This window comes from Anser anser (assembly GCF_964211835.1).
Source record: "Anser anser genome assembly, chromosome: 9".
In the NCBI taxonomy this organism is placed as follows: Eukaryota; Metazoa; Chordata; class Aves; order Anseriformes; family Anatidae; genus Anser; species Anser anser.
Window position 1 is genome coordinate 28,887,070 of NC_139729.1, and position 24,429 is coordinate 28,911,498.

Here is a 24,429-nt window from a genome sequence, read left to right on the forward strand (position 1 = left end):
TGAAATCTGTCTGTGATGTTCAGTGTTTTACCTGCTGGCCTCTAAGGAAAAATAGATGGTTCTGAATTGAATTTTATCAGTTCTGATACCCAGGAGGCTGTAAGAATGTTAAAAAAAAAATTTTTATTCTCCTGTATAAATGAAAACATACTAGGCCAAATTCTGTTCTCACAGTATAAATCCAATAATTTCAAGTGGAGTGAGCCAGCACCCGTTTCTGCAAAGGTTTAATGTAACCTTTTCCAATACCTGTGTAGAAATAAAGGGAGAATATTTACATAAACAATGGGAATTGTGGCAGGGCAGAAGGCTTCTCTGGCCCGTAAGCAAGCCTTTTAGTTTAGAGTCTCAGTGCTTATGTTAGGGCATTGTTGGTTTCCTGGTTCTGTTTTCTTAAGTTGTTAGCCACTTGGGGATCCCAGCTATGGCTGTTGAGAGCTTATTGTGTTTACACAGAAAAATTCCTGTGATGTTGTTAGTTTTTAATGCAGTTAAATCTGTGCAGATAGATCTATGATCCTTATGTTTTTGACCATTTTTTAACTTCTTTTTTATGTTAAGAAGTATTGCCAAATGGCTGTTGCTGCCCTGCTTCTTGTATGTGTGATTACAGTACAGATCATTTTCTTTATAAAAAGGAGAAAAGAGGTGTTGAACAAAAGCAGTATTAGTTTTGAACTACAGTTTCATGACCAGTTGCTTTGCATGGTGATTTGCACATTTTTCTCTTTTCTTCTAAGTACTTCCGTGTGAGAACAGGCTGTGTGAATTTGTTAAGACCTTTTTGAATTTATATCTTTTACTTCAAATGAAAAATAAAATCTGCATGTTATGATAACTTCTGTTTAAAGTGAAAATATACAATCTAGGAAAATAGTAGATTAGAAAATACTTTCTTGTTTATAGGTGCTAAATGGTGTGTTTCTTCATGTTTTTGTGTTGGCTTAATTCTGTCTGTCTGCCTTACTATACCTATAACTAAGAAAAGACACACACTTAAGAGAAAGCAAATAGCAGAGCTTATAAACCTTTATAGGCTGGACATTTTTAGTGGGAATATTAAAAAAAAAAAACAAAAAAAACCAAGGAAAGGATGGAGAATTGGCTCATGGTAGAACCTAGAAAAAAATTCCTTTACAGAACTACAGCTCATTTTATCCTAATTTGGTGATCAGAAACAAAGTGTTTCTACTATAGCCTGATTGTGTGGCATTTCGAGTATACTGAGGATAATATTAGCATAGTACTGTTCATAATTTATTTTTTTTCAAGTCATTACATGGACAATGTTTTGCTGAGCTTATGATAATATTTACTGTAAGCACTGTATAAACTGTATTGCTGAAGAATATTTGTAATGACTTCTGTCAACAAAACTCTGTATCTTCTTGTTTTTACTTTCTAAAGATACTCAATAAATACATTTTCTTAATTATTTCAATAAAGTGAACCCAGCAAGCCTGTATTAAAAATGCAAGACAAAAACAATTGTAGTTACGATAACTGACTACCAACTGCAACCAAGCACTCCTGATATCATGTTCTTTCCTAAATATCTGCTGTGCTGTGAGGCTGTGCAAAATTAAGATTATTACCCACCTTCCATCATCATCTGTGGCAAAATTTCTGGTGACTTCAGTTTTTCAAGATCAAGGCCTAAGTGAAGATTTCCATCTCTTGATCAATGTCTGATTTTGCTACTTGCTGACCTATTTTACAAAGAACAGTAGATTACTTTTTGCTTTTCTCTGTGCTGCATTTTCTATACAGTAATAGCAGCATTGAGTTGTTTATATATAAAGTATTTTGTGTTATAAGTAACATCTTTCAATTCTTGCATGTAACTAAATATAAAGTGCAGAAAAGAAGGTAACAAGAAAGAAACATTGGAACAACCAGTGTATGTTCTATTGGTTCATAAACTCCAGTTGCATGAATTTTGTGGTCATCTGAGTTCATTGAACAGGTTTCTCAGTCGCATTCTGCCCAGGAGATAAAGGCCCTTTCTCTTGGATGCATCCCTGAATATGGTGTTTCAGAGCTTCTTGGAGCCTCTTCAAGGCTAGACAAGTGTAACTTCCAGCGTGCAGTTCTTCACCGAGCAAGTGACTGTCCATTTATTCAGCAGGAGGTAGTCCAGGAACATGATAAGGATGTTTTGAAGTCAGCATGGGTCATATTTGGGCTACTGGGTAGTCTTGTTCTCTTTTCCTAAATGCTTAAAATGAAAGGATCCTCAAATTGTAAGTACAAATTCACATGCATGACTCTGCATGCGTTCATAGCTCTCCCCCCTGAATCAGAAAATGAGTGATCATATTTTATTGTCTTTTAATGTCCATGAAATAGGAGGATGTTAAAGCTGAAAGGAACTTTGGTGATAAAAGAGAATTTCAAAGCTGACCATTTTGGTATTCTATTGCGTTTTTAAGAGCACTTCAGTTACTGCTCATTGTACATGATTGGCAGTTGTAGTTAAAGGTTTCAGATTTGTAGTTAGAGTGAGTAATATGTTCAAACAAGTTACCAATTGCTTAATATGACTAACTTCATAAATACTTTAACTTGTGCTTCAGATTTTCCTAACAGGAATTTATACTTTCAGTTTCTACAGACGAACCTTACAGGAACACAAAAAAAAAAAAAAAGTCTGATTGTCTGATTTAATTTGAACATTTTTCATTAATTTAAATAGGGTTTACATGTAAAAAATGTTTGAGAATGAGAGATCTGTTTTGATACAAACTATGTAAAGGAAGTATTTATTTAATCACTAAAGCTCATGCTTAAAAGAAATGTTTCACTATTTGGGGAATAATCTTTTCTATTATATTTGTTTATGGTATTTGTTTTGGTATTCCAAAATTCATAGCTTTGATTAAGTGTAGCTTCTTTTTTGAATTAAAATGCCAGAGAAACAAAACAATGGAATTAAAAAAAAATTACTCTCATCTCATTTATACACAATTAGTACTACAGAAAACATTGCCCAGTCTATTGCTAAACCAGCATCTTTAATTCAGAATGACATTGCTTAATTTTGGATGAAAGATCATTTAATTGAGCTGGATACAAGAATTCTTGTACATGAAAAATAATGTATGACTAGAAAGAAGTGGTTTCAATGATAATAACAATGATAACAAGTAGTAAATATTCCAGAAACTATGAAGAAAAGAAGAGACTCAACTGCTTAGGGGCTGGGGTTTAGACAAGCATAGAAGTGAAAGTGTGATCTTTGGTTGCAGTTTTGTAACTGTACATTAAATGTAAAATATTAAGAAAAGGAAATGGCTGCAGACTAAATAAAAACAGTGGTTCTTTCTTCTGTTCTTTAAAAAATGTCTTGGGTTGGGGGGAGGTTGTATTTTTTTGTTTTTCCTGCTTGTAATTCACATTATTTTGGTAATACCACAGATTGACTGTAAAGAGTTTGGATATGTTAACATGGCAGTAGATGGAAACTTGCTTGTGAAATACTGGTGGCCAGCTGAGTCTGAAGCTGTGAGCTGGTCACAGTGTTAATGGCAGTGCTACCATAGGTGAAAATAGCAATGAGAAGTGTTGAGTTAGAGTTCAGTAAAGATTAAGTTAGACATTGCTTTTATGAAAGGTGGATTGGAATGGTTTTCCATACACAGAACATTTAAAAGTTTTATCCTTCTTTACATGTTCTACTTAAAGACTTTCCTCTTTTAAACTTTTCTAGAAAAAAAAAAAAAAGAAAAAAAAAAAGAGGAAAACCTATTTGAGTACAGCCAGTAATTTGTGATCTGTTGCCTGGTTAGTCAGTTGGGCAAAAGCTGGATGTGCCAAAATGGAACCACATGCAAACAGAGCATCACTAGGTATATACCAGACTGGTGATTGCTTTAAGGTGATTCCTTTTTTTTTTTTCTTATTTGTCTTTCTCTTGTTTCAAATCGAATACATGCTGATACTTAAAATCCTTGTCCTGTTAAGTTACTGTCTGAACTGATACATTTCAATGAAAACACAGTCCCTTCACAATACTTTATTCTGTAGCAAAAATATTTTATAGAAATGATAGGTTTTAGTTATCTCACTGTATTTTTCAGTGTAATATGGGTATATGAGGCTTTATGTAACTAGAGTGGTGGGTGCATTGTTGACCCACATTAACTATCTTTCAATAAAAATTGTTAGTGCCTTTACAGAGAAATTAGCAGTTACACATTAGTCAACAGGACATAAGCTGCCCCTTTTGGCAATGAGAATATATTCTGATATTCTTGGAGACATATAGACAGGCTAGTTTTTATGGGTTGGTAAGGAATAAAGGAATAGGATCTAGCAAAACACGTTTTCAAAACTCAGCAAAATGACCATCTATTGGTTCATGAATAATGGCCATGTATATGAGTATATAGAAAAAATGGCTAGATCAGGAATAAAATTTTTTAATAATTAAATAGTCTGGAAGATAAATGTCTATTACAGATTTTCAAAATCACAATGGATATCACCATTTGTACAAGTAAAAGTAACTGATTCAGGAGTAGCACATGAAGTATTAGAATGGCAGGGGGTAGAAGGTCAAAAGAAAAAAATGTTCAAGGGCTAAAGAAATGACAAGATGATAGATAATTTCAAATGGGTTGGGGTGAGATAAGGGTAGAAAGATATGGGATAAGAAACACAAATAGGACTTTCATGGCATTATGCGTTACCATGTATACAATATACTTGGGCATTTACTGTTAAGCTTATGCTTTATCTTTACTTTCTCAGTCACATAGAAAAAATTACGACTTGGCAAGATCCTCGAAAAACAATGAACCAACCACTGAATCACATGAGCCACCATCCCGCAGCTACTTCCACACCAATACCGCAAAGGTCTATGGCAATGTCTCAGCCAAATCTCGGTGAGTACTGGATGTCGTTTCTGTGGTGGAAATTCAAACAAGAAAGGAGGGCCACCTTTTACTAATTTGTTTGCCAAATTAATTTTTGGTCCAAAATGGGTAGCTCTGATTCTGCTATCAAGCCAAACAGTATGTTCTCCACTTTCTTATTTTTTCCTTCTGCAGAGTTGGCAGCAAGTGAATTTGCACTGCTTGAAGTGTTTGAAGTTCTGACATTTCATGCATTTTATTTTAGAGCTTCTGTGACAAATTTTTGATGTAGTATAGAACATAGTAAAATAAACTCTTCCGATGCTTTTTCATTCAGAGGTGGTATAAAGCCTCTATAAGCCCACTATATCATTTTCAAAGCTTACTGCATGAAGTTCTGCATTAAGTAATCTGTCTGTAGTCTTTCCTGTGTTTTTTCAGGTTAGAGGTTTTAGCTGTTTTTGTTGTTTGTTTGTTTTGCGTAGTTAGGTTCTGTAATGGAATCTACTTGCAGAATACTAGAAGTTTATTTTGCAGTAAGAATTAACTGAAAACCTTTTGTAAGTTGTGTGGTTTTGTTGGTGTTCCTGTTTAGCACTTCAAGATTAACTTTAAGCATCAACTTATGTTCATCTGAAGTTGCCTGTTATAAACCTTAGTGAAAGTAAAACCATGAAAATTCTGAAAATATTAAAGAAAAAATGTAAATGGAAGAAAATCTTTTTCATGTATAATTAAGAATGACATTTTTTCTGTAATTTTTTGCTTCTGCAGTTCAAAGCCCAGTAGTTTTAACTTCTCTAGCTCTCAAGAAAATGAGGAACAGATAGGTCAGCTTACAGGCTCAAGATCACAAAACTGGGTCAAATAGGCAGTCATAAAAACACAAACCTGATTCTTGTTCAAGTTAATTTTGGTAAGTGGATCTCATGATTTCATGATTACTCATTTGCAGTTCATTGGGGTTTTCTCTTCACGTATACCAAGAAAACTTGAGAAAACATTTGGCTGATGATAGTCACCAATAGCAGTAATACAAAATGCATTTTATTTATGTCTTGAATTTATACTAAATATCTAGGTTGTCCCCTGAAGTAGATCATTTTAGTTCATACTTTCTCTCAACAACTGTCCTGCTTGTCTATATTCAGTACAAAGGCATTGCTGGTTATGCTATGTGAGTCAGCACATAGTAGCAGATAATATACTGAGTGGACCTCATAAGAAACCTAAGTAAAGAATGAAAGGCTAGGGTGTACTGTAGGCTGTCATACTACATGGCAAAACTAACAGTTGGTCTGCACGTTATTTCAAACCACAACTGCTTTATGTTGATCTGGCCATCCTGATTTTGAAATGGCCAAGAGGTAAGAGTAAGACAGGGGTTTTTTTGTTTGTTCATACCATCTCCTCAGCTTACATTGACATCAGTTCACTATAATGAAGAAATAGAGGAAGTCCCATAAATCAGCATGGTGTTCAACAAGCTTTTTCCCCCAGTGCGTCAATGGAAGTGAAGTGAGGTTAATCAAAGACAAATTGTGTACTGAAATACTTGCATATTGAAGCTTAGAGGAGGGTATTTCTCAGGATACAAATGGTTAGAAATAAAAGCCAATACCTAATAAAGAGTCTGTTCTTGAAGGGACTTCAGATGCCCAACAGGGTCAATTCCACAGACTTGAAAATCTGTCACATCAACTACAGACAATATTTTATTCAGTATCCTTCACATTATAGACAAGGTACTGTTGTTGTTAGGTGTTCATACAGTGCTTAGCATAGTGGTTCTGGTCTGCAACCGCATTTATTAAACATTTTCCCACTACAAATATATAGAAATTTCCATAATGTCCATATTTATTTAGTCAAGAAAATATTTTATCAACATGTTTTGGTGAGCTTTACCTTGTTCAGATGGCTTTCTAAAGGCATGATGTGGCACTTCTTTGGAAGCAAAAAACTGGTTACACAGTAGAGTAACACTTTCTGCACCCTGTTATTAAATTCAGCATCACCGTGCATGATTTTCCAGTCCACCACCTGCTTGAACACACCAAGTATAACGCTATTTTTTAAAAAAATAGAACAGCAAAAGATTTTATTTAGAAATTGTGGATATATATATAAACACATATATACATCATCACAATCTTGTAATTTCTGTATGTACTTATAAGTACTTACATATCTGTACAGGATGCAGTAGCTTCTCAATTATTCGTGTGACCGTTTAAAATACATATGAGTGCAGTTTCTGGTGTTAAAGTAGAACATCTCTGTTTTGAAATTATCCTGGCCAAAAGGAACGGGGATACCTTTCTACTCTTCTGTGATACAAAAGTATAACTTCTAAAATTGTTTTCTTGGGTCTGCTCAGACTCTGAACTGAGCAGCAATTCTTTGGTCTGGTGGTGAGACCTCTAGCCAGAAGTGTTTGTGCCAACATCCTACAGACATCAGAGGAAAAATGGAAACTGGATAACAAGTTAAACTCTTCTGGACATAATTTGTAACTTTTTAGTAATTGAAGTCTATGCATCTGTCTTTTGCCTTCACATTTTTTGGTACTGTAGGAATTTAAAAAGTTTTCTTTTGAAGATGTGCCACCTACAAGAAAAGGATCTAAGTATTCCAGGTCTGCATAATGGTCTGCACTTCCAATTACTAACACGTGTTTTCCTTGCTATGCTTCTTATAAAGAGATGGAAAATATTTTGTGTTCTGTACAGCTTGTTGCTTTGGTTTATAAACTCCTTTCAGCAATATTTGCTGGGAAGTGTACAAAGGCACTTATAAACATTCTGACAAAAGCACAGTGTGACTAAGTGATACCACATCATAGTATGGTTATGCTTGAGACAGAGAGAAACCTGTAGTGAAAATTCACTGAAATTGGTAGACATACCTTAAAAAATCTGCTGTACTTTTCTACCTTCTTACTGCAGATTTATGTTTTCTGTTTTGAGCTACACATACTGGCTTTCTTATAACATTAGCAGTGTTTGTTTTCTCACCAACATTTAAAGCATTGCTTTTTAAATGTTGTATAACAAAGGCATCTGAAGGCATTTCTTTCTTTGATGCATCGCGTTAAATTAACATAAAACTAATAATACATGGTAGGTGGGTTTCTGTGTTTGCTTACAAAAGACCACAAAGTTCAGTGAAGTTTCTTGAATGGAAAGGGAAATTTGTCTCAGATTCTGAAAGCATGTTGTTGCAGGTTAGTAAATACTCAGATTTGTTCGGTCTAACCTTTTTAAATATTTTACCTTTGTTGTTTTTCTAAGGAAAGGGCAAAATTAACAGCAGTCTTTTAACTATTTTGTTGTTGGAATGCCAGATGGAAAATGATCAGCTTCTGACGAAAGACAACCAGAAGCACTGCATTTTTTATTTCTTCATGAGTGCTTCACAAATACCATTTACTTTGGTTCTGAATCTGCACATTAATCTGTTGTCTGCCCAGTCTGAAACATGGCCTTTTTCAACTGATTGATAAAATATTACGTACCTACTACCAGTCAACTCCATTAGTGTTGTAGAATGAGACCCTGTGTGGAAGGAGGAGTATTTGTGCACCCTCGTTTTTGGCACCAGATGTAGATCCCTGAATTAGGAGACTAAGCTCCATGGGCTTCCTGTAAATGAAAGGAGGCAGAGAGCAGCTGTAGTGCACTCAGTTTAATGATCAAACTACTGCCTCACTTAAGTGACTAAACTGTTCTCTGTAAATGCCTAAGTCTGAGCTAAGGAAGCTAGTCTGCCTTAATGGCAGTCACTGGAAAGTCACTGAAAAGAGATGACAGTTGGTTTTTTTTTGTGTAGCAAAATTTAAGGGAAAAAAATAGATCCTTATAAAAGTTTGTCTTTTGCAATTATTTTTAGTTAAATTCTGATTGTTTTGTAGTTTTTCTCTATTCTACATTACGCAACACTCAGAAACATTTTTATTTTAAACCTGATGCCTTCAGACTGTTTTAAAGGGATTTCTTTTGTCATTGTAGTTTTGCCTGGTTGGTGAGAACAGCCTGGTCTTCATTTAAATGCTTTTAAATTTTACAGTTTGCAAGTTATTCTGGAAACAAACAAACAAAACAACAACAAAAAATAGTTTTCTGTAATGTTTTCTGTATCAACTGGCTTGAATTTATAGGTGTGAGTTACTTTAAAAACCTTGTTACTTAAAAACCTTAGCCATCACAGAATAATTCAGGTGGGAAGGGGCCTTGAGAGGTCTGTAACTGAACCTTGTGCTCAAAGCAGTCAGCTTTGAGGTCATACCAAGCTCCTCAAGACTTTATGCAGTCAGGTCTTGAAAACCTTTGTGACAGATTTGAGGTTCCTGGTGCAGTTCTTATGCTTTCATTAGATGGGAGCCTGGCACCATAAATAAAATGAGTGCTGACTAATCAACATTAGATGGTAGAGTTTTAGAATGTGTAATATGTACATAATAATAGACAGTGATTTCTGGCAGAGGGAGAAGGTTACTATATATACTTTTGTCTGCTCTTGATACCTGCACTTTCACCTGATTATATAATGTGTAAATACAGAGTAAGAAAAATAAAACATCATGGCACATCTGTGGTAGAAGCTGGTAATATTATCTCCATTTAATAGGTCAGGCTTTTCAGGCATAAGACAATGGAAAGCCCAATGTTAATCTGTTTATGGTCAATGTATGCATTGATTCTAAGAGATGAACCATACTAACTTACTGTGTTAAACTCCGTATGGAGAATTGTTTGATTTTTTTTTCCTACTGAAGAAGGGAAAGCTTCTTACCTTAGAAGCTTACTCTGTCAATCAACTCTACATGGTCCTGGGCAACCTGCTCTAGGTGTACCTGCTTGAGCAGGGGGGTTGGACCAGGTGACCTCCAGAAGTCCCTTTCAGCCTCAGCCATTCTGTGATTCTGTGATCAAAATCCACCAGTAGGTATGATCCAAGTGATATGAACAGGATACTTTTAACTATTAAATACACTGGTTCTGTAATGTGAAAGCCATTATGTATTACACAGTAGAGTTTAATGTGGAGAACCTCTTACACACTGACAACTGTTTCTGTTCTAGAAATTCATCCACAAATCTAAAAAGTTTAGCTTTCAGCTGTATTGCTCTAGGTAATTTAACTGGGTCTGGACAAACAGGTTCTATGGCACTTTGCGTCTGCTTTCTTTTTTTTTTTCAGTCAGCCAGGAAATCCAACCAATAAAACAATGCAGTATACCTGTTTAAGAGCAATAAACACATGAAGCAAGGTTTCCATATCCTGCCAGGATAAAAGAGGTGTAGCTACTATTGTTTGAAGGTGATAAAATACAGTTTTGGTTACTGTGTCAAAGTGATCTGGAGATAGGAAACCCCTAAGGTGTTTAAAAACAGTATGTATTTTAGTGACAACTATCATACATTAAATGGTCTAGATTTTGCAAGACGTGGTTTGCATCGGCTGGAAATGTGGCTACAAATGTGTAACATTGACAGGAACACATTTTCCCCCTCTGTAGCCCATACCCACACACCACCTACATGGTGGAAAGGCTTCCTGTTTCAGGTCATTTTTAATTACTGGACATCCTGAAAGAAGCTGACACAACCCAGTTATGGTCAATGTGAATAATTTTGGCACCTGCTTCTGGTTAATAAAATAATTCTTACAGGAGAGCTGGAATTGTTGTAGGGGACTAGTACATTCTGTGGGAATGTCAGTTTTACAACGCAGCTCTGGGAAAGAATTTTCTTTGTTGTTATTTATAATTAAAACCAACAATTTATTGATTTCAAATTAAGAATTTGCATGTGTTTTAAAGACAGAGGCTAGCAGCTATAGAGATTAACAGAAATTAATTTCAGTATCAGGTAAATTAAATCCAGATGTGTGTATGACACACAGAATCACAGAATGTTAGGGATTGGAAGGGACCTTGAAAGATCGCCCAGTCCAATACCCCTGCTGGAGCAGGAACACCTAGATCAGGTCACACAGGAACGCGTCCAGGTGGGTTTTGAATGTCTCCAGAGAAGGAGACTCCACAACCCCCCTGGGCAGTCTGTTCCAGTGTTTTGTCACCCTCACCGTGAAAAAGTTTCTTCTCATATTTAAGTGGAACCTCCTATGTCCCAGCTTGCACCCACTGCCTCTTGTCCTATCATTAGATGTTACCAAGAAGAGCCTGGCTCCGTCATGACACTCACCTTTACATATTAATAAACATTAATAAGGCCACCCCTCAGTCTCCTCCAAGCTAGAGACCCAGCTCCTTCAGCCTTTCCTCATAAGCGAGATGCTCCACTCCCTTAATCATCCTTGTGGCTCTGTGCTGGACTCTCTCAGGCAGTTCCCTGTCCTTCTTGAACTGAGGGGCCGAGAACTGGACGCAATATTCCAGATGTGGTCTTGCCAGGGCAGAGTAGAAGGGGAGGAGAACCTCTCTCAACCTACTAACCACAGCCCATCTGATACACCCCAGGATGCCATTGGCCTTCTTGGCAACAAGGGCACCGTGCTGCCTCATGGTCATGCAGCTGTCCACCAGGACCCCCAGGTCCCTTTCCCCTATGCAGCTCTCCAACAGGCCAGTCCCCAACTTACACTGGTGCCTGGAGTTGTTCTTGCCCAGGTGCAGGACTCTACACTTGCCCTTGTTATATTTCATTCAGTTTTTCCCCGCCCAACTCTCCAGCATGTCTAGGTCTTACTGGATGGCAGCACAGCCTTCTGGCGTGTCAGCCACTCCTCCCAGTTTAGTATCATCAGCAAACTTGCTGACAGTGCACTCTATTCCCTCATCTAGTTGTTGATGAATACATTGAGTACCTTGTCCCATGAGATTTCCCGTAGCAATTGCTTGAAAAGGCCAAAGTTCACCCTACTGAATTCCAGGGTTGTGATTCTGGTTGGTATTCTGTTCCTACCACATGAGATCCCAAACTCCACTGTCTCACGGTCACTGCAGCCAAGGCTGCCCTCAGCCTTCACCGCTTCAGCTAGACCCTCCTTGTTAGTGAGGACAAGATCCAGCAGTGCTCCTCTCCTAATTGGCACATCCACCATTTGCATCAGGAATTTATCCTCAATGCACTGGAGGAACCTCCTGGACTGTGGATGGATGGCTGAGTAGGCCTTCCAGCAAATGTCAGCGTAGTTGAAATCCCCAAGGATAACCAGGATCTGTAATCTTGAGGCTGCTATCAGCTGCCCGTAGAAGGCCTCGTCAACTTCCTCATCCTGATCTGGTGGCCTGTAATAGACACCCGTAACAGTATCACCCATGCCAGCCTGTCCCTTAATTCTCACCCACAGACTCTCAACTCACTCCTCATCTGGCCCTGGACAGTACTCAATACAAGTACTCACTCACATAAAGAGCAACTCCACCACCTCACCTTGCTGGCCTGTCTTTCCTGAGCAGGACATACCCATCTATGACAACATTCCAGTGATGTGAGCTGTCCCACCATGTAATTGTCACCTTTGTAATTGCCACCAGATCACGATCTCCTGACCGAACACGGATTTCTAACTTCTCCTGCCTATTCCCAATACTGCGTGCATTGGTGTACAGACACTTCAGGGAGTGAGCTGTGCACGATGATTTCACCCTAGGGACCTCATGGTCATAAGACGTCATGGTCTCTAAGACCTCACGGTCTTCCTCAGTGCTACAGCACTGCCCCACTGGTGCAGGCCCAGCTACAACCCTGTCCGTATTCGAATCTGGTTTAAAGCTCTCCAAATGAGCCCTGCTAATTCCTGTCCCAGAACCCATTTGCCCCTGTGAGATAAACCTTTCCTGCATATTACACAAATACAGACCTTTACACCAGCAGCCAACTGTCTAGTAAATCTGAAATGTTAAAAGTTGATGTGTTTAAGAGATGTTGGTATTTTTTTCAAAATCTAGCAATTTTTAATTTCAACATCAAGAAGTTCCTGTTGTTGTAAGCATTTCCCTTCAGGGTTAATAATAATCTAAACATGTGCTAGTGCGAGACTGGAGTGTCATCTTCACAGTTGAAAACTAGATGGAATGTAAAAGCTAAAGATTTCATGAAACAATTGCAAGCAAAAAAAATCATTTAATACGTATTTTAAATAATAAAGGTTATCAGTAATTGGTCATTAACATTAATGCTGTCTTCCCCAGTCAAGCATTCCCCACTGTTATTTGTTGTTATTTCTTAGGTTATTTAAAAGGAAGTACCTAAGTTCCTACAGAGTAAATCTGTAAACTTCGAAATAATTTCCTGCTAAATCATAGCTTTGATGCTGCACCTGCATTTTTTTTTATTTTTTAAATCTTGATGCACTGAAGACAGGAAAAAATAGTTACATGTACATATCATAGAAATGAACATAATGGTTCAAACTGTGAGAAATTTCTGCATAGCTATTTTCTGCCCAGAAATCTGAATAAAGGACTCTTTATGTACTGGGTCCATAGAGAAAGTACAACTACTTAGTACAACTTTTTGGTTTAATACTTTACAGATTTTTGGAACAAAATGCACTAGAACTGAAAAGCAGCATTTTTTGCTGACCTTGTTGGAAGGCTAATGCTGTTTCTGGGAAATAAGTGAAACAAGCAGTTCTTTGTTGGCAGAAAGAGAGAGAGAAGAGGAGGGGAGCCTAGTCTTTTTTTCCTCACAATATCGTGACTAAGTCAAAATTGTAATATGGCTGGGTTCTTTCTTTTTTCTTTTATTTTTTTCACTTCTATAGACATGTGGTTTTAATCAAACTGTGTTGTGTGAATGACACCTGGCACTGGCCAGCTCATATGAATTAGTCTCTGGACTGCCCATAAACAGAGTAGAGAAAAAGATCCAGAATTGCATCGAGACACTTTTGACACTAAAATAATAAAAGTTGTTACAATCAGTTCAACGCATGTGTCAGAAACAATTTATGCTTGCATGTTTTGGCTTCTGTGACTTGCAAATTGTCTTGCCCACAAAATAATCCTTGCCTAGTATGTACCCAGAACTTAGTATATAACAGAAAGGTCTCACACAATGTCAGAAAACCTGATTCGCTAGAGTATCATTATTAATTTAAAAACAAATAAAACCAATAAAAGAATTTTTTCATTTTTCATCTAACTGGAAAAAGAAAATTGCATAGGACTAATTGAGATGTGAAATAAGTCTTCATAAATCCATGGACTGCAGTGAGACTGTGGCCAAATACTCCAGGTTTGGAACTTAGCGCTACATTTTTATTCACTTTCATTTGAGCTAGAAAGTTGTGTAACAGCTGTTTAATGAAGAGACTTATTTCATATTACAAAACAAATTTGTTTCTCCCAAGAGAACTGAATTCAAAGGCACCTTAAATCAGTCTGCTAGAAGGGTGACTACTTTTCATCTGCTATATTATATCCAATCTCCTTTGCCATATGGTGGTAGAATTGATCTTCTTAAATTTTTTGTTTGTTTGCAGAACCTTAGAAATCTTCCAGTGGGAATAGCAAACCCTGCCTAGGGAATTTAAGCTTTCAGAAGACGTTAGTTATCCTTGGACCTCTCAGAATCAGTCCAGAAGTTCTAAGGCTCCCCAAAACACAGGCTGAAAAGAGCTGTTAAGGCATTGCTTATTTATTAGATGTGTCATTGAACTGAAATTGGTATTCATATTGGGCAACCTAGTTCGAGCTTAAACTGCAAGTTTTTCTTTTTTAACTCAAACTGTGTTATGTTCCTCATAACGTTCTAATATAAATTCAGAATTCAAATATAACATAGCAGTCAGTAATAAAGCCAAGTAAGTAGCACAAAAATGTGGCATATGATTATATCATATGGAACAGAGATTTGTAGAATGTTGTTGTACTGTTACATTGCTCACAGCAGTTGGCGCAGGACCTTCCTTTGACTCGGCTGGGCTCATTCAAACCTTCATTGACAAAGAGTTATCAGCTTCGTACAAAAAAGTGTTACTGGACTTTTCAGTACAGGAATTCAGTTGAGAATGGTAAAAGAGAATCAGTAACAGTTTGGGCTAGTTCCAGGAAAAGCAGTGAAGTAAAAGACTTTTCTCAAAATAAGCTTGCATATATACCACCCAGGGGTGGTTTTTCCATTGTTGAGATTCTTTTTATTCCAACTCCTATATTTACAGATTCACTATTAATTTTAAATCTAGCCAATATAAGACATACCAAACGTGCCTGAAGATATTTTCAGGTACTATAATTTTTTGTTATGCCTATGGGTATCATTGTCGCTTACCTTTCAGAAAAGCAACTTATTGTCTTCTCCAAAAATATTTTTCTTTCTTGGTGTTTGAATAACTCATACAGTAAGAATTTGAAAGCAGTGGGAACTCTTGGTCTTGTAATATGTGATCATACTTTTCCACACATCTTTTGAAGAGACTGGAGTTCTGTCTAGATGGTGGTTTTTGCCCAAGTAGATAGCTTTGCGGGATAAGATCTACCTGGTGTTACATAATAGTGTTATGAACAGGAAATATGAGGCAGGGAAGAGGGGAGGGAAGGGAAGCTGTAGAGGAAAAAGAGAGGGAAGTATTTGTAAGTGATCATAAGCGTTGCCACAATTGTATGGTAGATAAATGTGACCACAGATTTTATTGGTATTGATTCTGTAAAGAAAATGTCTAGAAGGATGTAAGTAATTACATATGAAAGCATGCTTAATTATCAATTACTGTACAAACTATGGGGTAATAATAGCAAGAATCAAATAGTCTGTTGAGACTTTTGGAATTGCCCTGTCTAGGGCAGTGTTTTAATTTGCATGGATTTGTAAACCTCAGTGTCATTTTTTGCAAGCATAGATCAGGTAAAAATACGTGATGGTGCTCAACACAAAACAGGTCACAGAAAGGGTTTCCAGCAAAACTGAATCTTGGTTTTAATTTATTCTGCAGAAGGTTCAACCATATTAAATGTATCATTTCAGAGCTTCCATAGTTTTTTTTTTCCACAGTGAAAGGAGGCAGTCATATTTTTTGTCATAAAATGTTGAGAAGCATGCACAGGACTAGTACGATCAGATTGTTTAGCTTTACAATGTATAAAGATGTTTTCTGTAACGAAGAAGATTAGTTTGGGGTGGTAATTTTTCATATGTAGCAAAACGCAAATCACTTGCTAGTTTGTTTTGGTTTATGCCCAGATTTGTCTTGCCATGGTCACTGTGTGCAGTCAGAAAGTTTGAGGTATTAGACAATATCTGCAACCTCATCTCCGGTGAAGAAGCTAGCTCAGTGGAGCTGCAGTATGTCCAGTTGTCTCTAGATGTGGCTTCCTTTTTTATCCAGAGATCGTTTGGGTAGAGCTTAAAGATTTTTTATTTTTGTTTTGAATTATGAGTTCCAGCATCCTGACTGGAAGGTACTGCAGACTACACCAGGCCAGCTATACCGCACCTGAACTGAAAGTCCAGCACTTGACAGAAACATTTAGTGTCTTATGCAAGTGCTGTGCATTTGCTGTGCTTTTGTACTGTGTTTGGCTGGGACGGAATTAATTTCATAGCAGCAGGTATGGTGCTGTGTTTTGGATTCCTGACCAGAACAGTGCTGATAACAGAGCAGTGTTTTGGCTGTTGCCGAGCAGAGCTTGCACAGTGTGGATGGAGGCTTTCTTCTTACCCCCACTCTATTTCCCACCACCACACACAGCTGCCCCACCACCAGCCGGCTGGGATGCACCAGAAGCTGGGAGGGGACTCTGCTGGCCTGAACTGATCAAAGGGACATTCCATACTGTGTGGCCTTGTGCTCAGCAATAAAATGCTAAGGAAAGGAGGAGGAAGGGGGGGACATTAATGGTTGTGGCATTTGTCTTCCCAAGTAACCTGTGCAAGCGCTGAGGCCCTCCTTTTTAGAAAGTGGCTAAACTGCCTGCCAATGAGAAATACTGAATAAATTCTTTATTATGCTTTGCTTGCGTGCACAGCTTTGCTTCACTTACTAAACTGTCTTTATCTCAATGCACAATTTTTTCATGCTTTCATTCTTCCAATCCTCTCCCCCACCCTGCTGTGTGGCGCTGGGGATTGAGTGTGTGACAGGGTGGGTGTTTAGTTGCTGTCTGGGGGTGGCCAACCCACCATAGGAGGGTGACTGTGATTTTCAAAGCCGTTGATGGCTTTAGTGCACATTCAGAACACATTGAACAACCCCTGCCCAGTAAACTCCAAATGGTTGGATTTGTCCCATGTACTCAGATGCAATGTGCAGCATATGCACATTTCTGCCAACCATCTCAAAGTTTTGTATCCAACTATTTGTGTAATGGAATTGTTCAGTCCACCAAGAAGTCCTTTTACCCTTTCTTCATCTGTGAAAACTCCAGTGGCAAATGGTATTGTTTGCAGCTTGAACAGCACTACTGCATTAGGTTTTCTGATGGATCATTCAGTAGCTTTAACTGCTCTGCCAAACTGCAGGATTTCTGGGCTGTTAGTTCATTTAGGAAGACTAAGAGAGCTGGAAGTCTTGCATTAGTACTGCCAGTGCCTCTCTCTGTTGCCTCTGGATTTGTCTGTAACATGATGGCATTTCCTTTCTGTGCATCATTTATCTTGAGTATTCCAGCTACCACTGAGTTTGCAGGGAACCTGGAAAGATCACTTACTGGTAAACTTCATTTATGTTCTTTGACCTGGATGTTTCTTTAGGTCTTCTGATTTTCTCACGTCAGAATTTCTTACAGATAATGGCTGCTGATGTAGGAAGCTGCAGTTTTCAGCACAAGCCTGTCTGCATTCATGTAGTATAGCTATCTTTAACTTAGGAGCATCATGTAGAGAACCACAAATCTGAAATTGTATGAAGATCTAGCCTGGGTTTCTTATGGTCCTCTCAAAGCTGGTGCTAATCCACTTCCACAGAATGAAGTGGGTGGCTCTGCGCTGCAGTCTGTGGGTTCCAGGAGGCTTTACTTGGGGATCAGATGACATCTATGTGCCTCTGGAGAAATCACATTGAAGGACACACTGGCATCTCTGTGCTATACTCTCCAGAACTTCTGATTCTGGAAGCACATTGCAAAGATAGTTTAGATATGTCTGCATGCTTTCCATGCTTTCCCTGGAAGGATTTACTAGTGTGGGCTTTGCACCACCTACAGGTAATAAAGCTCTTTCTAGACCCAAACTAGGTATAGCACAGGAGTAATCCATGCCTGTTAGATATGGCTAGTACAGATCTGCAGAAGTAATAAAATAAATCTGCACCATGAATAAACCTTACAGTTGGCACTTTGAAAATTCACTGTATTTCACTCCTGACCTATCTGGATGTTATCAGTGCTGCATGTAATTCTTAACACTGTGAACAAAAGAACTTTTGTCTTGGGTAAATTGGGGGCCCATAGAGTGTCTTTGCGTTGCTTAATATCAGAGGTACTGTACTTGCTTGTGCAATAGCAAACCATTGAAAATGACTGATTCCAACAACCACTATATTTGCGCAACGAGATGCCCCAGGGTATTTCTGGCACCAAAAAATTTAAAGTGTTTCTGTTTCTCAGTCTTTTGATTGCTGTGTACAATATAGGAATTTTTAACACAGTGCCTACAGGACAATGTTGTCAGACTGCCTTCCTCTTTCTTAATTCACAGTTCCTTTAGCTGGAGCCAATATACTTGTTCTGCACTACTGCCTGCTACTGTTCTGTTCAGTTTCCTGGATGGTTCAGTTAAATTTTTCTGTGTGCTTGAAGACGTTTTGCTGTTTTCTGTCAGCAGTCTTTTGTGAGAGCCACAGTCGTGCTTTCAATGAATGTTGCCTGTCTTGAATCAGGGACTCTTCCAGTATGTAAGATTACCCGTAAGTTATCATCTCTGTAGTATATTTAGTACATTTGTATTACTTCTGGAGATTATACCCAGTAATACTGTCCCAGTCATTTTTGTACAGTTTTCCCAGCAACATAACATCTTTTCTCTGTTTACTCATTGTTGTCTTTTGTGTTCAGCTCTGTGTACAAAGTGAAGTCTTTATCAATGTATATATATAAAATCTATGTTTGCAGAGTATTGTCTAGCACAATTGCAGCAACAAGACTGTTCTGCAGGAAACAGCTTTTTGAACTTTTTTCTTGTACCCTGTACCCTTAAGACTACATTCTGCAAAACATTCTTTCTGGAGAACAAACATTCTGGAGAGATCATTGGTTAGTGTCACACACACCTCAGTCACATGCAAGTAAGCCTGTGTGCATATTCACACACAAACTCAAGCTCAAGAATTTCTACCAGTGTGAGGACAGTGAATCAACTGGTTTCCTGCACAGTGAGGAGTATGGCAAGGAACTGAGTGAGTTGGGACACATGACACATATGAAGGATTTTCTGCTGCCTGCTGGGCATTTGCCAGTCCACAAACTATATGGAGTTTATGACCAAAGGCTATTGACAGAGAAGGATGGGAGCAAGCTCTTCAACTTCCATGCACAGCATGGCTTTGCCCTCATGGTTTATCCTGTGGAATTGCTTCAACTTGAAGATGGTATGTTGCATCTCAGATAACCCAGGCTTCAGTAGCCCCCAAGAAGGTAATGAGCAGTGCTTTCCAGAAGTGTGGAAGACCATTTGTACAGGCTGTTTTACAGAAGACACATTCCACATGCCATAGCATTTGAACTGCTGGTATAGAAAAGCTCTAAAACCTAACACATTAAAGGCTTGTTCATAACAATGTATATTGCCTTTCAGTTGAACTGAAGCAGAACACTTGCAAACCTGCTGTTATTTAATTACACATCAGTTCATTCCCAGACTCAGCTGTTTTATTACTGTACAAGTAACATTTTGACCCTTCAGATATATTTTTAGAACAGCTGAATGAAGCAGTTGCTGTGGAGAGTGTTGCGGAATGTCCCAGATTTTAGTTTCATTTTTTTTTCTATAATGAGTTGCATAACAGTTTCAGTTTTACACTATTTTTATTTCCAGTTAATATTTGTTTTGAACTAGGTTAGATTAATTTGCATTATGTGTCCATGCACACACACACAAACTAGATCTGTCTTTGCAAAAGTAGACCACCTGGGTCCTAAATTTGCCTATGGAACATGATCGTGATGCACTCAAGAATAATTCGAGTGGCACAGTGCTGTTATGTGGCTAATAAGATCAAAACCTGGGCCTTAACATCCGTGCATTTATTAACTGGTTTTGAAAAAACAAAAAGAAAAGTGATTTTATCTCTGTATCAATTTAATGCTACATTTTAAGATAGACTTTGTCATACATGTAGTTTAGGAGATACCTTGACAAAACTATCTGTACTCATTTGAAAGCACAGACACATGACTTCTCTATACTTGCTGTTTCTGAGTCTATTCATAAGGTTTCGTCTGCTGCTAAGGTAGGTGTCCAGTATTGAAAGTGAACGAAGAGTTACCTGAATCCCCTTTTTTCTTGAAGCAGCGTATGCTGCAGAAAAATGCGGTGTCAGCAGGTTCAAATGACATCTGGTGAATTTGTCCCTATTACTCAACTCAATGGCTTTTTAGAAGTCATTCCAATTAGTGGCAGTTTTGAACAGAGCTGTTTCTCTCTGGACCTATGTCCAGAGTTCTTAGACCTACAAACCTTTGAGAAGAAAGGCACTGACAGAAACAGGAGCATTGCCAAATAATGCAGGTGGTGGAGTTGGCTGAGGATCGCTCCTACCTAGTCCTTTGCCTTCTATATATCTCCTGTACTGAAACTTCTAAAAAACTCCCATAGCTGTAGCTTTATCAAACACAGATGATGTAAGTCCCTTTTCTTGGAAGTAGAATGGATTTTTGTTGTTTCTTAGAAATATGATCACACACTTAATGGCATACTTAACTTGTAGACAATTCAGTGTAATTTAATTTCTACACTCCTAATGTCAAGTGTGGGAATGCTTTATTCATTGTACTAAACTTCCTGTAATTCCTTGATAGTATATGACAATGGATAGTATTGGTTGAAAGAAAAGTAAGTTACTCTAAGAGTTAGGGTTGCAGCAAAGACATCAGATAGCCAAGACAAGTAGCCATGACAACTCAGGCTCTAGCTCTGACACACCATACAGGCTATTAATCTTTACTTAATTTTGCATGATTCTATCATTTGTATGTACTACTTAGATGGAAACAGTTTTCTTATGGAGAACTTACTACATTGTGATTCTCCATCAGCCAGCCTGGATTCTGAGCATGGTTGTCCTGTCACTCAACCATTGACATGCCAAAAATTTAAACACATGCTTATGCATGCAAGAAGAGTTAAATCCCTAAGTGCTTATGGTACTGGAAATTTAACACCAGATTTACACTGACATAATTTATATAATTCTACTCACGATATTTCTTATTTATTTTAATGAGAATAAGACTAAACCCATTATGTCTCAAAGTGTGCTTCCATGTATTGTTTTCCCATTACAAAAGTGGTTTGATTCCTGCATCCAGCTTTCATTCCTACCTTTTCCTCTCAGTGCTGCAGTGTGCTAGCCTTTGGGGGGTTTTGCCACAGAAAAGTTACTAATCAGTGCTGGCTCTGTCAGTTGTCCCTCTTCCCTGTGACCATCTTATTTTTGCCACCTGCACTCTTATGTTGGTTGAGCATAAGCATTTTCGTGACTACCCAGTGACTTTTGCTAGGAACTGATTTAGCCAGAAAATACCTTCTTTTTGTCTCCAAGCAAATTCTATTTTGCTGTGTGGCCACAAAAATGCTTTTGCCAGCCCAGAAAAAGGATAACAAGGGGAGGAGGAAGCAGCTGAATGTGCAAGAGGTGATAGCAGTTGCAGATAGCAGATAGCAGGTTTCATGTGGAAGCGTGATGTCATTTGTGTGGATGCAGCTGTTTGTGGGCCACACATACATTGAATCAGTAAGAAGGTTATATTGCGGCAGAGCTGCTTTTAGCTTGGATTATTTCTTGAGCTGAATTTGCTTCTGAAGCTAAAATATCATGCAGCTGCACTCCCAAGTGGTTCCATAGTGCTGGACCTATGTGATGCTGGATCACCCAGAAGTTAAAACTCAGTTCAGATCTATGTGAGCACGTCAATAAATTTGTCAAATGAAGCAAGGCAAAGTTTATGCTGGCCCAGTGCCTGTGTACCTGCTTTATTCCAATTGCAGAAAAACAAACAACACCTGATTTGGCAAAAAGCTGACTAGCAAGAAGTCAACTTCTCTCTTTTTTTTTTCTTTTTTTTTTTTTTTTAATTTTTAACTTGGGACTAGCAGGGTGACTTAGGATCAACATTTTGCATTGTATGGGTATCATATATTTGATCCAGGCTTTAAAATCATCAACCCGTTTCTTTCAATGCACACTTTCAAGAGGGCTTGCTGTACCGTATCCTTCAAGGTCAGTGATGTGCACAACATAAATATCCAGGTCTGAGAAGCAGAGAACTGAGTTGAGATTTCTGTTTTCATATGGTAAGAGCAATGAGTGAAAGACAAAAAGGAAGATACAAATCATAGTCCTTTGGAAGGAAAGACATTGTACCTTTTTTAGGAAGTATTTTAGTATCTGGGATGTTCTTGTTAAAAGAGAAGAGCTTTGTTAATTATACTATTGCCTCACTAGTGAAAGAATCCTTGCAAAAATGTCAATTTTAATGCAGTATGTGGCTACCACTTGTTATCCAGACTGGCTTTGGGCACTGTATGTATTTTTTACTGGAAATGTGGAGGAGGAAAAGAAGAACTGTTCATTCTATGGTTCACAAAAGGTATTGCATTGCTGAGAACTGATGTATTTTACTCAAAAATAAAATGGAGGTCCAATCAAACGTAACTCTTAGAGTAACTTGCTTTTCTTTCTACCAATACTATCCATTGTCACATACTATCAATAAAATGGAGATACAAAAGAGGCTGTGCAGCTACCCTGCTTTGTCTCATTTTCCTCCTGTTTTTTTCCACCACAAATAGGGAAACATCTCTAGAGAGATGGGGTGTTTCTGTTTCCATGGACAAGTGATAACTCCTGTTGAAAGTGCCAGTTGATTATTTTGGCTTTGTGGCATGATTACCAAAAACATGTAGCTAGCTCACTGCATGTTATAGGCACACATTTATAGAGAAGTTTTCAATTAAAAAGTTTGCATATCATTTACTGCCTATCATTAGGTAAATATTTGAACATACCAGGATCATAGAATCATAGAATAGTTTGAGTTAAAAGGGACCTTAACGATTGCCCAGTTCTAACCTCCCTTCCATGAGCAGGGACAACTTCCACTGGATCAGATTACTCAAAAGATGACTTTAAATACTTGTTGTATCATAAGTATTTATGTTCTATACACATATAAAATATTTCAGATTATTTATTAAGCAATTACTAGTATCAGATCTTGCCAGGTAGAGTAGTTCTCTCAGTCATTAGAAATAAATAATTCTAATAATGCTATACTCACTGTAGATGAGCAACATGTGTCCTAGGCATTCTGTTACCTTAAAGTATAATCGTTCTTAATCAGACCTGATTTCTTTTCTTTTCTACAGTTATGAATCACCAGCACCAAATAACACCCAGCACAGCCATCTCACAGCAAAGTCGTCCTCCCCAGACCCCACAGCCAGGGCTGTTGAACATGCCCAATGCACTGACCACACAGCAGCAGCAGCAGCAGAAGTTGAGGCTCCAGAGAATCCAAATGGAGAGGGAGCGAATTAGAATGCGTCAGGAGGAGTTACTGCGACAGGTAACACCAAGGATACACTTCTATTCTGTTCAAGAGCTTTTGGTTCGATGCATCCAAATTTTTACCGGGTACAATTAGTAGCATTGTTAATTTATGTCGAGGTTAAACGTTGCTTTAGGTAAGGATAACCAGAAAACTAATATAAATAGAGTCTTTATGAACAGAGAACATTTCATTTTTTCTCTCAACGAGCATTGAGCAGAGCACAAAATGTCATATAGCAGTTCTCGGAAAATGAAGTATAAGGAAAGAGACTCAAGTCACAGACCTGAACTGTTTCTTACTCACTGTGATAGCAATGTAAAGACCAAATTCTGTTTAACGGCTGTTTATAAATCTAGAGCAACTATCACTGATTATTTCTCAGTCTGCTTTGATTTCCGTAAAATACCATGTTCATGCTTCATTGAAGATAAGGCAGAACATAGGGGATTGTTCTTGAATCTGATCCCAGTTTTATAATTTGCAACCATTACCTTTAATTGAAATAAAAGCACATTCATATATTACATGAGTACCTCAATTTTGCAGACTTTTCAGAGATGTGTTTCAGTAGATGTTTTGTTTATTTTTCTATTTCATAAGTTCTAGCTCTGTATAATGACTCATATTGTATAAAATAGATAGGTAGTTTCCTTCACACTGCCTTAAGGAAATAAACAGTGTGGTTTTTTTTCTGCTAGGGAGCACTCTACTGATGATATTGTGCTTTGCACAGTATATTAATCAGCTTCCTTAGAGAAAATAAATAACCTGTTTCCATTAGGAACAATGTGAACTAAGTAAATTTTATCAAGGATATCACCATTATGGCCAGTGACCTTGTAAATGCTACAATTACAGGTCCAAGTAGCTTTGAAAATGGTGACTTTCACA

General features: G+C 37.8%; 1 protein-coding gene across 1 annotated transcript in view; it reads left to right on the top strand.

The window, feature by feature from the left end:
* Nucleotides 1–24,429, top strand: part of WWTR1 (WW domain containing transcription regulator 1) — a 70,237-nt gene that overhangs the window by 34,587 nt on the left and 11,221 nt on the right. Inside the window, exons 2-3 of the mRNA XM_083848961.1 lie at nt 4,753–4,889; nt 23,354–23,553. Coding sequence (XP_083705087.1) covers nt 4,753–4,889; nt 23,354–23,553 — 337 coding nt within the window. The remainder of the gene's footprint in view (nt 1–4,752; nt 4,890–23,353; nt 23,554–24,429) is intronic.